Source organism: Thecamonas trahens, assembly GCF_000142905.1.
Source record: "Thecamonas trahens ATCC 50062 unplaced genomic scaffold supercont1.14, whole genome shotgun sequence".
Classification (NCBI taxonomy): Eukaryota; order Apusomonadida; family Apusomonadidae; genus Thecamonas; species Thecamonas trahens.
In genome coordinates this window covers 423,482-434,143 of record NW_013657666.1, presented here as the reverse complement: position 1 = coordinate 434,143, position 10,662 = coordinate 423,482, and the positions used below count along the sequence as shown (strand labels likewise).

Below are 10,662 nucleotides of genomic sequence, written 5' to 3'. Positions count from 1 at the left end.
TTGCGGCCACCCTTGCGGCCACCACGGCGACCACCAGCGGACTGCTTGCCCCGTCCGCCGCGGCGGTTGCCCTGGCCCTGGCCCTGGCCCTGGGCCGCCCTTGGCCCGGCCCTGGGCCGTCCGCCGGTTGGACACGCGGGCCGTGCCTTCGTTCTCCGAAGCTGCCTTGTACGGGTGGTGACGGGTCATGTTCTCGTCAACGTCTGTATGTCTGCGAGTGTGGTGGCTCTCCCTGAGGGAAGCTGCGCACCCGGCTGTGCTGCAGCTGGCAGAGGGCGGCCCGGGGCGGAAGCCAGTCCTGTCAAACTGACGGGTCTGCCAACCGGGTCCAGGTCGCTCTCGTTTTGCCCGCTGGCCAATGGTTGCCACAATTGTTTGATGGCGGCTGTCGCAGCAGTGAGTCTGCACTTCTGCGCACTGTGGCTTGTAAGGGATGGGTACACAAAGAGGCGCAGAGGTGGGATGGTCATTGATGGCGTTACCGCTGGCTGTCTTTCGGCGAGAGGCGAGCCCGTGCTTAGCACACTGGGCTATGGGCGACACAAGAACAGACAGAGTGTCCGGTTCACTTGTATCCATCGCTTTGCCTTGTCATGACCGCATTTGAGATTAATGATGTGGTGCTGGACCGGTGGCGTGCCGGAGGTGCCTTCCATTCCTTCGATTCGGCTTCCCTATGCAGTCGCCCCCAAAACCAGCGGCGTTGCCACGGTTGCGATAACCGGATGGAAGCACGACATATCGCACTCGTCGCCGATCGGTGGGCGTCATTTGTTCACATGATGGCAGACAACGGAGTCAAGAGCGATGGCGGCAAGGTGCCGCGACCGGTTTGGTCCAAGTGGCCCAAGACCGCCCATGCCCACAACGCCATGAAAACCGCGCTCAAGAGCATCCGCAACGCCAAGTCGGTCACTGAGGCTGAGCAGTCGGGAGCAGTGGAGGCAGGCACGGTGGTGGTGGACAAGGCGCTCATGGAGAATCCGGCGCTGGTATTCAAGGCCAAGATCAAGCTGCACGGGACCAACGGCGGAATCTGTGGCTTCCGGGCGATGGGCGATGACAGGCGGCCGCTGGCTGGCAGCAGCATCGGCATCGTCGGCATGTCGCGCAACCGTTTCCTCTGGCCCGACTCGCAGGACAACGATGGCTTTCGCGCCTGGCTAACCTCGCCTGGTGTCGCCAACTTCTGGGCAGACTTCTTCGCCGCCCTTCCGGCGTGCATGGGCCTCGCCGACGACTCTCCGCCCACCGCCGCGGCGGCCAGCACCCGCCAGGTCGAGGTCTTTGGCGAGTGGGCTGGCGATGGCATCCAGAAGTGCGCCACTGCCGTGTCTAACATCGACCAGCAGCTGTTTGCTATCTTTGCACTCCGCTTTACCCTTCCCGACGGCAAGACGGTTGTTGTGGTCGAGCCCAACGAGCTCGAGGCCCTGGTTGCTGCCGGCGCAGCGGCGACCGGCGCGATCCCCCGCGAGATTCGGGTCCTGCCATGGCACGTTCCGACCGCTGAAGTTACTGATGCCGTCGTCGTCCAGCTCGAGACCTCTGGCTCGCTGACCAGCACTGACGAGCTGGCCACGGCGCGCGAGCGCCTGGAGACCGGTGAGTTTGCCATCAACCTGTCGTCGTTTTCTGCCATCCGCGACGCCATGGTTACCATCTCGGGCCTTGTCAACTCCATTGACGAGGCTGACCCGTACATCGGCGCCGAGTTTGGCGTGCCTGGCTCGGGCGAGGGCCTTGTCTTCTACCCGGTCTCCACCGGACGCCCGGCGGCCGGTGACGTGCCGGCGCACATTAGCAAGGGTCAACTGAGCATGTTCCTCTTCAAGGCCAAGGGCGCATCGCATCGTGTGACGCGAGCCGGGGCAGCCGCTGAGTTCCACGCGCCGGTCTTTGAGACGGTGGCTGCCTTCGCCGAGTACTTTCTCACGCCCGCCAGGCTATACCAGGGCCGCGCGCAGGTGGCGGACAACACCTTTGATGCCGAGCACGCCGACGACTTTGTGGTCTGGGTGGTCGATGACGTCATTGCCGAGTCAATCGACGAGCGTGACGTCAACCCTCAGCTGGACATCGGCGACATTCGCGCAGAGGTCGCGCGGATTGCCGCCGAGTGGTTTGCTGCCGACGGCGCCACCATCGGCGGCAAGAAGGGCAAGAAGGGCAACAAGAAGCGGAAGAAGAAGTAAAGGCCACATAGGTTCATGCGCAGTGCAGAGTCAGCTTGGACTAGCAGCGATGGTGGCAACAGCGTGCGGCGGCGGCGCGTCGGGGTCTGGACAGGACGGCAGCGATGCGCGGTGTGGATGGGTCTAGAGGCAGACGGCACACAACCTGGGTTGGCCACGGGTGCCGATAGAGGGTGTGGAGGGTGGGTGATGAGGCAAAAAGGAAGATCGTGCCCTTCGATCGGGAGTTCTGGCCTTCGAAGAGCCGGGAGCGCCGCACAGAGCGGCAGCCGAGCCTTCGAGGAGCATCTCGACGAAAGACGACGATCAGGAGTAGTTCGCCACCTGGACTCGAACCAGGAGCTTGAGCGCATGAAACTCATGTTTTACCATTGAACTATGGCGAACTCGATGTGGAAGATGTGTGTGCAGGGGGTGTCTTTGAAGTGTGCGTGCTGGCCGAGGAGCGCGCAGCCGCGGAGCCACCACCGATGGGCCGCAGCTGCGTGGACCACGATGTGGGAGCAATGGCGATCAGATGAGGATAGGGGGGTAGGGGTTAGGGGGTAGGGGGTAGGGGTAGGAGCGTGCAGAGCACAAAGTCAGTACCTTGCTCACGTGCATGCCCACGTCCGATCTTCATCGGCTGCGGCAGCTGGCTGTGGTCAGGGCACGCGCAGGCCAAGCAGACGGTCGATCGATGTGTTATTCTGCCCTCACTGCAAGGAAGGGGGTGCGCTCTAATAAGAGCGCAGGTTGTTGGTTGGCTGCCTGCCTGCGAGCAGATGCTCACGGACGGGCGAGGAGAGGCGCTTAGGCAGTCGAGGTGGTGTACTTGGTGACGGCCTTGGTGCCCTCGGACACGGCGTGCTTGGCGAGCTCACCGGGGAGGATGAGACGGGCAGCGGTCTGGATTTCGCGGGAGGTGATGGTCTGCTTGCCCGAGAACTTGGCAAGGCGCGAGGCCTCGAGGGCGATCTTCTCAAAGGTGTCGTTGACAAACGAGTTCATGATCGACATAGCGCGGCGGGACATGCCGGTGTCGGGGTGCACCTGCTTGAGCACCTTGTAGATGTACGACGAGTACGACTGGGTCGGCTTGCGACGGCGGGGGCGGACGACGACTTCTTGGCCATGTTGATAGGTTGAGAGTAGTGGATGCAGACGAGGGTCGCGTCGGCGCGCGCGCTGCCGGTGCGAGGTTTTGTACTTTTGGGACTGGCCGAAATATACACTTGTGCAACATGCACTACTGTGTAACTGGGACACGACCAGCACCTCAAAAGCTGCCCACCTTTTTGCTCCTCCCTCACCCGCGTCGTTTGGCATACTTCATTCTCATTACCTAACAGACATAATGGCTGGCAAGGGTGGCAAGGGCAAGGGCGGCCGCGGTGGTACGGACACTTGCTGACACATCATGCCCCTCATCCCATCTCTTTTCTCCTCCTCCACTCACCATCATCTCCACGCCCACAGGCAAGTCCAAGTCGCGCACGCGCTCCTCGCGCGCCGGGCTTCAGTTCCCGGTTGGCCGTATCCATCGGTTCCTCAAGGAGGGCCGCTACGGCAAGCGCATCGGCTCGGGTGCTCCGGTCTACCTCGCTGCTGTCCTCGAGTACCTCGCGGCTGAGATCCTCGAGCTCGCTGGCAACGCTGCCCGCGACAACCGTCGTGCGCGCATCAACCCGCGCCACATCCAGCTCGCCATCCGCAACGATGAGGAGCTCAACATGCTGCTCAAGGACGTCTCGATCGCCCAGGGTGGTGTCCTCCCCAACATCCACGCCGTCCTCCTCCCCAACAAGTCGAAGAAGAAGTAAGCAAGCTTCGCCTTTCGGCTCGCGCACGCGTGCTCTGGACCTAACACGTCCTACAACAACCTGCGCTCTTCTTAGAGCGCACCCCCGTTTTCCAGCGAGGGCAGAATAACACAATCGATCCATGTCACACTCTGTAGAGCCCGCCACATCAGATCGACACCCGTCTATGGCCGGGTCAAGGTCAGGACTCGCATCGTCCGACGACTCGCGTGACGGCACTTGGCACTCTACTCTTTACCGTTTCCGCGGGAGATGAGCCAAGAGGGTGACAAGAGGGTGACAGCGACGGGAGCAGAAGGAGGACCAGGTGTAGGGAGTAGAGGCCAAGCCAGCAGCGGTGGCGAGAGTGACGAGCTCTACAGTGCGCTCATGGAAGCGTCTACCGCCTGCGAGCACGTCCTCTCCGGCGTCGAGTCGGCCCTTGCTGCTGCGGCGGCTCGCGGCGACATGCTGTCAGCAGAGAACGCAGCTGGTGCGGCAGGCGCCTCTGTTTGCGACGATGGGCCTGGATGCTGGACTGGAGATGGTGCGAGCGAGAGCGCGGATAGATGGGAGGCTGGCGAGACGGATGGCGAAGGCGACGCGGATGGCGAGGGCGAGGGCTTTGAGTTTGAGTTTGAGTACGTCTACGATGACGAGGAAGACGTGATCGGAGACGGCACCGATCTGAGCAACGAGACTGGGGGTGGCTGGGAAGAGGTTGATGTTGCAGATGATGGTATTTCTGGCGCCGTGGAGGAAGTATCTGTCTCTCGCGCAAGTGCGCCTGGTGGCCATGGCAACGCCGTCGAGCCACTTGAAGTTACATCCGCAGACCACGGCCGTGTTGACGAGGAGTTCGACGGCACATCCGCAGACCACGGCGGTGTTGACGAGGAGCTCGACGGCACACCCGCAGACCGCGACCTCGCCGACCAATCGCTCGACGGCACATCCGCAGACCGCGACCTCGCTGACCAATCGCTCGACGGCACATCCGCAGACCGCGACCTCGCCGACCAATCGCTCGACGGCACATCCGCAGACCACGACCTCGCCGACCAATCGCTCGACGGCACATCCGCAGACCGCGACCTCGCCGACCAATCGCTCGACGGCACATCCGCAGACCGCGACCTCGCCGACCAATCGCTCGACGGCACACCCGCAGACCACGACCTCGCCGACCAATCGCTCAACAGCACATCCGCAGACCACGACCTCGCCAACCAATTGTTCGACGGTACATCCGCAGACCATGATGTCGTCGACGAGGGGCGCAACTCTGACATGGCTCGCCTCCATCGCATCATCGAGAGCCTCACCCAAGAACTGGCGCTCACTCGCGAGCGTGCCCGGGTCCGAAGCGAGCGCGAGGCGGCAACGCCGCCGAGCCATGCCGCCCAGACCCACCTTCGCGTCGCCGAGTTGCAGTCACGCATCGGCGAACTCGAGCACGCACTGCATATGGAGCAGCGCGCCCGACGCGAGGCCGAGGACGAGGCCGACCGGCTGCGAGACTCGCTGCGCGCCACTCTGGACGAGCTGCTCTGCGCCGAGCGCGAGATCGAAGCCAAGTCGAAAGGCCTCGTTGCCGCCCACGACACGCTGGCCAAGCTCGCTGACGAGCTGGTCGTGTCGGATGCCCATGTCCGCGACCTGCACAACAAGCTGGTCTCGGCTGCCTACGCCTCGACCTCGGCCGACCTCGGTCGCTCGCCGCCGCGCCTCCGGCCCGAGCTCCTCCCCGATCCGATCTTCTCCTGAACCTCGTGGCCCCTGGTCGCCTAATTGTGCTGTCCATATCTTTACCGTTGTCTGCGAGCGCCGACGATGACGTCGCAGTGCGTCATGTCGTCGACCGACTCGCATCCCCACCATCCAGACCCAACCCAGGTCAGGCCACCTACTTCGAGCCGTCGTCGCTTCGCAGCGGCCCGACAACCGTAGTAGGTCGCAAAAATAAAGGCAAGCATGGCCATGTCCGCTCTTAGTAGTTGGCCAGCTCGCGGAGCTGTGTCCATCAATAACGTCGTCGTCCATTCGTTGCAGAGCGAAATTGAGCATTCGAGCCGCAAAACCGCCACAGTCCGACAGGCGATGACGAGCCAGCCACCGACAAGCCAAGCCACCACCACGCCAACCACGGAAGAGAGTGCAGCAATAAGTGAGTGCAAAGCCATCCCCCCTCCCCCTCCCACCACCCTATCCCTCCCTCCCCTTCCCGCCCTCTCGCCCCTCCCCCTTCCTCTTCCTCCATCCCTGGCAGGCAATGTTGGTGGGTGGATGGGAGGATCTGGATGGGAGATGATGAGAGACTCTCCCCCACCCCCCTTGCCCCGCCCTGTACAGGACAAGGAGTGCATCCATCCACCATCCACCCAATCCCTGACCCGTGCTTGGGTCCGGAACACGAACAGGTCGCCTCCCTAGGTCAATAGCTCTACCCTGAGCGGCTGCTGAGCAGCTCCCGTGGTACGTACCTTTGCACCGACGTCGACAAGATGGGCCTCGTCGGCCGCCGACGCCTGCTCCTTCTCCTGGCGCATGAGGTACTGCTTGCGCTCGCGCCAGGTCATGGCCGAGAGATCAACCTTGGGCTTCTTGGAAGCAGGCGATGCGGTGGCATCCGCGGCGTTGTCCTCCTCGGTCTCGTCCTCCCGCTTGCGCTTGTCCTTGGACTTGGACTTGTCCTTGGACTTGGCCTTGGACTTGGACTTGGACTTGGACTTGGACTTGGCCTTAGACTTGTCCTTGGACTTGGCCTTGGACTTGGACTTGGCCTTGGACTTGGACTTGGCCTTGCCACTTGCGCTCGGCGCATCAACCATGGGATCAGCAGACGACATTTGTCTCAAAATGGCAACGAGAGGTGTTGCCTCTTCCGCGTCGTCTGCCGCCGCCACTCGTTCGCCCGCTGCCACTCTGCCAACCGCCGCCACTCGTTTCACTCGGAGCAGCCACTCGTTTCACTCGGAGCAGAATAAATATTGCAGTATAACTTATAGGAAGACTACGCCTCCTTAATCTGCTCCATCAGCGGCTCGACCAAGAGCGGTGCAGTCTCGGGTGTTGGCGCAGACTGAATCCCGGTAATAAGCGAGGCTGAAAAGTTGTTCTGCCCGCGTGGAGCGACGAGACTCGTCGACAAGGCCGCAATCGAAGCATCGAACGAGACTGACCACGCCTTCAACTCGGCGATGAGCTCACTCCGCGGCTTGTCCAGCCTCGGCAGGCCAACCGAAGACGACAACGACGAGTCTAGCGAAGTCGACAACAGCACGTCGTCATGCGGCTCGCCGATGACAAACTCCTGGGTAGCCGCCAGATCCCAGCGGACTCGCGACTGACGCTTGAACGGCTGTGGCACGCCTGGGCTGGTATCCCCACTCATCGTTGCCACCATCCTCGGCGCGAGGTGGCCTTCCAGGTGCGACGCCGGCTCCAAAGTCGGCTCGTTCATGCCCTCGTTGAGGTGCTGGACAAGGTCAGCCCGTGACAACCGGAGCGAGCCAAGGCTTGCATTCACATCGCTGTAGATCCGGGCAGAATGTAGGTCGCCATTTGTGCTCAATACCGACGAGCATGGCATCGAGGTGTAGAGCCCGAACGAAGTTTCCGCCAGCGACCGCAGCTTGTCCATCGATGGCGACTTGGCGTTATACATCGAGTTGCGCCGTGCCTCGAGCCACCGGTCGTCCAGCCTGGTGTCGGGATCCGGCTGGGGTACACTCGTGCAGCTCGAGCTGCTTGAGGACGTGGTCGACGATGTGGTCGACGATGAGGTGCTTGTTGTGCTGCTCTCCGACGAGTAGAACACGTCGCTCGAGGGTGAACCGTGGCTTGTTGAGAGCTGTACGTCCACATTCTTCATCGACGCGTGTGCTTCCTTGGCTAGCTCGCGCATCAGCGCCCGCTTGGCCTCGTTGTGCTTATCCACTGTCGGTTCGTCCTTCTCCACCGATTTTGAGCTCGACTTCCTCCGTCGGCTTCGGCTCGACAGGCGGCGTGACCCATGCCGCTTCTTCTTCTTCTTTGCGGCGCCCTCAGACGACGAGCTGCTTGTCTGGTTGAGACCCAGCGGCAGGTCTCCGGTCCCGGACGTCGAGCTGCTGCTTTTCCCACGCCGCTTCCCCTTGCGTGCCTTGATCGAGTTGCTGCTGGACTTGCGCCGCTTGCTGCTTTTCAAGGCGGCACCATCGTCCTTGGCTGCGATCGACGCACTGCTCGAGGTGCTCGACGTCGATGACGACTGCAGGCGCTCGTGCGCCTTCTTCCACGCCTCAAAGTCAATGCTGGCATTCTTCGCCTTCTGCCCAGGCATCTCGGTCCGCCGGCGAAAGCGGCGCGAAGCATCCAACCGCTTACGGCTCGCTCGCCTGCTGTCCTCCGGCAGGTCCAGGGCTTCGGCCGACTTTCCACCCGCCAGGGACTTGGTCGAGCTCGCCATGGCTGCCCGGGTCTCGCGCATGATGCGCATCTTGTTGAATTTGCGCCGCAGCTGGCGGACAAGCACGTCCTCGTCCTCCAGACCAAGCCCAGTCTGAACCATCATTGTGTCCAGCATCGACATGGAGGCGCCAGGAATTGTCTCGACAGTCTGCATCGACTCGCCGCGAGATCCTGTGTCATCGGTCGGCCGCCGCCGCGATGACTCGGACGTGCCAGCGGACTCGAGCGGCTCTTGGTCGGTGTCCGAGATAGCGAGTTTGCGGACCGACGTCACCTTGTACCCTCTACGGACCCCACACGCCTGCTTGCTATGTATCGCCGAGTACGTTGCCCTCACGATCTCGGCATACTTTGGGAGTGGGTAACTACCGGCTGCCGCCATTGGAGGGAGGACGACGAGCGGCGAATCATTCTTCACGCCACGGCGAAGAACACCATACGACGAAATTCGGCCGCCACCACCCGCTCCCCACGCCCAGACCTCAACAGGCATGGCTCTGTGTCTTGTGTGACTTACTCACCTCTGCTTGGAGACAGCTTAACAGCAAAGAGTCCCCGCTGAGGGCGTAGCTCGGGACGGAAGCTAGGCGAGACGAGTACTTAATCAGGCTTGCGCCAATGATTGCTACGGTTGCTCTGGTCGCTGACTGGTCAGGGTTGTGCCAGAAGACCAAGTCGGTTTTCCCTCCCACCCCTTGACCAGTCACAGCGGAGCCAATTAAGAGGATATGCAACGTTTGCCAGCGTAGACCTCATTAGCTGTCACCAGCTCGCGTTGTCTCTCGCGTGTGGACCAGCAGTCACAGATCATCATCATCCCTATTACGTCCACTTTTACTTTGTACATATGACATGTCCAACACAGAAAGCAAGGCTGTGTTGAAGCCGCTGAAGAGCGAACCGAGATGCTCGCGTGACCAGTACGTGTTCCGTCAAACGGCGTCAACAGGAACCGGTCAACGCGGACATACAAGAATCGCCGCACATGCAGGCGGGCTGACGACAATGTCGCCGAGCAGGCGGTCAATCGCTTTCTGCTGTATCCTGCCATCGACGGCCATCACTGGTCATCGCGTGTTGTCATGTCAGCCTGCATCCGTCAGCTCCATGCCGCCCGGCTGTCTGTGTGAGCGTGGTCGTACATGAGCTCGTTGACAACCGACAGCGGAATGTCGTACAGTGGCGCGAGGGCGTCTGGATGCACCTTTTCCACCGGCGGCTTGGTGTGCTCATCAAAGACGAGATCGAGGCTGGTGAGCGGGCGGGTGAGCGAGAGAGTCACCGCAAATAACGCCGGGAGCACGCAGAGCATGATGGCGACAAGAAAGGCCGGCAACGCCACCGCCCAATACCTGGATGGAAAGTACGAGATACCCAGGGAGAACAGGGTCTCGTCTGATGAGAACGCCCATGCAATGTACACCATCATCACCAGCGTCGACGCTACCCAACCCACAAAGCCGTACACCTCGGTCTTGGATCCCTTCCTGCTCCGACGCTCAACTCCTCCTTGCCCTTGCTGCTCCGCTACCGCCGTCGCGCCCAGCGATCCATCGGCCCCTGCCATCGCTGCCGCTGCTCCGCCTCTGACTTCGACAACGCGTCCGACTCCGCCTACTGTTTTGCCTCTCCACCAACCATCGTCCCCCTCGCCAGATCTAACCATGCCACCGATGGTTGCGCCGTCGTCCTCCTTGCCCTTGCTGCTCCGCTACCGCCGTCGCGCCCAGCGATCCATCGGCCCCTGCCATCGCTGCCGCTGCTCCGCCTCTGACTTCGACAACGCGTCCGACTCCGCCTACTGTTTTGCCTCTCCACCAACCATCGTCCCCCTCGCCAGATCTAACCATGCCACCGATGGTTGCGCCGTCGTCAGTGCTACGCCGTCTTTGCTGTTCCCCGCGATGATGGTCGAGCACAAGAAATCGGTTGAGAGGGGGGGGGGGGGGGGAAGGGGGGGGGGGGAGGGGGAAGGGTGAATAACCGGGGAAATGAGGGGCCTGGATCATCATGGTGGGCACATTGGAGTCCACGCATTTCCCCCCTCCCGGGCCCCGGGGCGCCTCGGGGGAGGTCAGGGAGCGGGGGGGTTGGATGGAGTTTTGGAAGTCGGGCTGGACATGACGACGGCGAGCGGTTCGCTGGATGGTGTGATGCCGGCATGGGGGGTTCCGGAGCGGCTGAGCGGCGACGGCCAGTACGAGAGATCCGTGTGTGAGACCAAAGTCGATGCC

At 62.1% G+C, this 10,662-nt stretch overlaps 8 protein-coding genes and 1 non-coding gene across 9 annotated transcripts in view; 3 read left to right on the top strand and 6 right to left on the bottom strand.

Annotated features, from left to right (window-relative positions):
* The window catches only part of AMSG_03822 (uncharacterized protein), a gene marked incomplete at its 5' end in the record, with an annotated part of 773 nt that extends 584 nt beyond the window's left edge, over nt 1-189 (bottom strand). Inside the window, one exon of the mRNA XM_013904272.1 lies at nt 43-189. Coding sequence (XP_013759726.1) covers nt 43-189 — 147 coding nt within the window. The remainder of the gene's footprint in view (nt 1-42) is intronic.
* Nucleotides 190-746: 557 nt separating this feature from the next.
* AMSG_03821 (uncharacterized protein) lies at nt 747-2,211 on the top strand. The gene has a single exon (XM_013904271.1). It carries the CDS (start codon nt 780-782, stop codon nt 2,193-2,195), a length of 1,416 nt encoding a protein of 471 aa, XP_013759725.1. The 5' UTR covers nt 747-779; the 3' UTR covers nt 2,196-2,211.
* A 299-nt stretch (nt 2,212-2,510) lies between these two features.
* Nucleotides 2,511-2,581, bottom strand: AMSG_20013. Its single transcript has one exon. It is a non-coding gene; the product is annotated as a tRNA-Met (tRNA).
* A 406-nt stretch (nt 2,582-2,987) lies between these two features.
* AMSG_03820 (late histone H2B.L3) lies at nt 2,988-3,310 on the bottom strand (the record flags this gene model as incomplete). Its single annotated transcript, XM_013904270.1, has 2 exons — nt 2,988-3,239; nt 3,281-3,310. The coding sequence occupies 2 exons, from the start codon at nt 3,308-3,310 to the stop codon at nt 2,988-2,990; spliced, it is 282 nt and encodes a 93-aa protein (XP_013759724.1).
* Nucleotides 3,311-3,531: 221 nt separating this feature from the next.
* On the top strand, nt 3,532-4,126 carry AMSG_03819 (late histone H2A.1; the record flags this gene model as incomplete). Its single annotated transcript, XM_013904269.1, has 2 exons — nt 3,532-3,571; nt 3,654-4,126. 2 exons carry the CDS (start codon nt 3,532-3,534, stop codon nt 3,995-3,997), a joined length of 384 nt encoding a protein of 127 aa, XP_013759723.1. The 3' UTR covers nt 3,998-4,126.
* Nucleotides 4,127-4,260: 134 nt separating this feature from the next.
* Nucleotides 4,261-5,779, top strand: AMSG_03818 (uncharacterized protein). The gene has a single exon (XM_013904268.1). The coding sequence runs from the start codon at nt 4,367-4,369 to the stop codon at nt 5,741-5,743; it is 1,377 nt and encodes a 458-aa protein (XP_013759722.1). The 5' UTR covers nt 4,261-4,366; the 3' UTR covers nt 5,744-5,779.
* A 187-nt stretch (nt 5,780-5,966) lies between these two features.
* On the bottom strand, nt 5,967-6,825 carry AMSG_03817 (uncharacterized protein; the record flags this gene model as incomplete). Its single annotated transcript, XM_013904267.1, has 2 exons — nt 5,967-5,990; nt 6,460-6,825. The coding sequence occupies 2 exons, from the start codon at nt 6,823-6,825 to the stop codon at nt 5,967-5,969; spliced, it is 390 nt and encodes a 129-aa protein (XP_013759721.1).
* A 164-nt stretch (nt 6,826-6,989) lies between these two features.
* On the bottom strand, nt 6,990-8,810 carry AMSG_03816 (uncharacterized protein; the record flags this gene model as incomplete). Its single annotated transcript, XM_013904266.1, has 2 exons — nt 6,990-8,710; nt 8,798-8,810. 2 exons carry the CDS (start codon nt 8,808-8,810, stop codon nt 6,990-6,992), a joined length of 1,734 nt encoding a protein of 577 aa, XP_013759720.1.
* A 717-nt stretch (nt 8,811-9,527) lies between these two features.
* On the bottom strand, nt 9,528-9,854 carry AMSG_03815 (uncharacterized protein; the record flags this gene model as incomplete). Its single annotated transcript, XM_013904265.1, has 1 exon — nt 9,528-9,854. One exon carries the CDS (start codon nt 9,852-9,854, stop codon nt 9,528-9,530), a length of 327 nt encoding a protein of 108 aa, XP_013759719.1.
* Between the last annotated feature and the right edge of the window lie 808 nt (nt 9,855-10,662).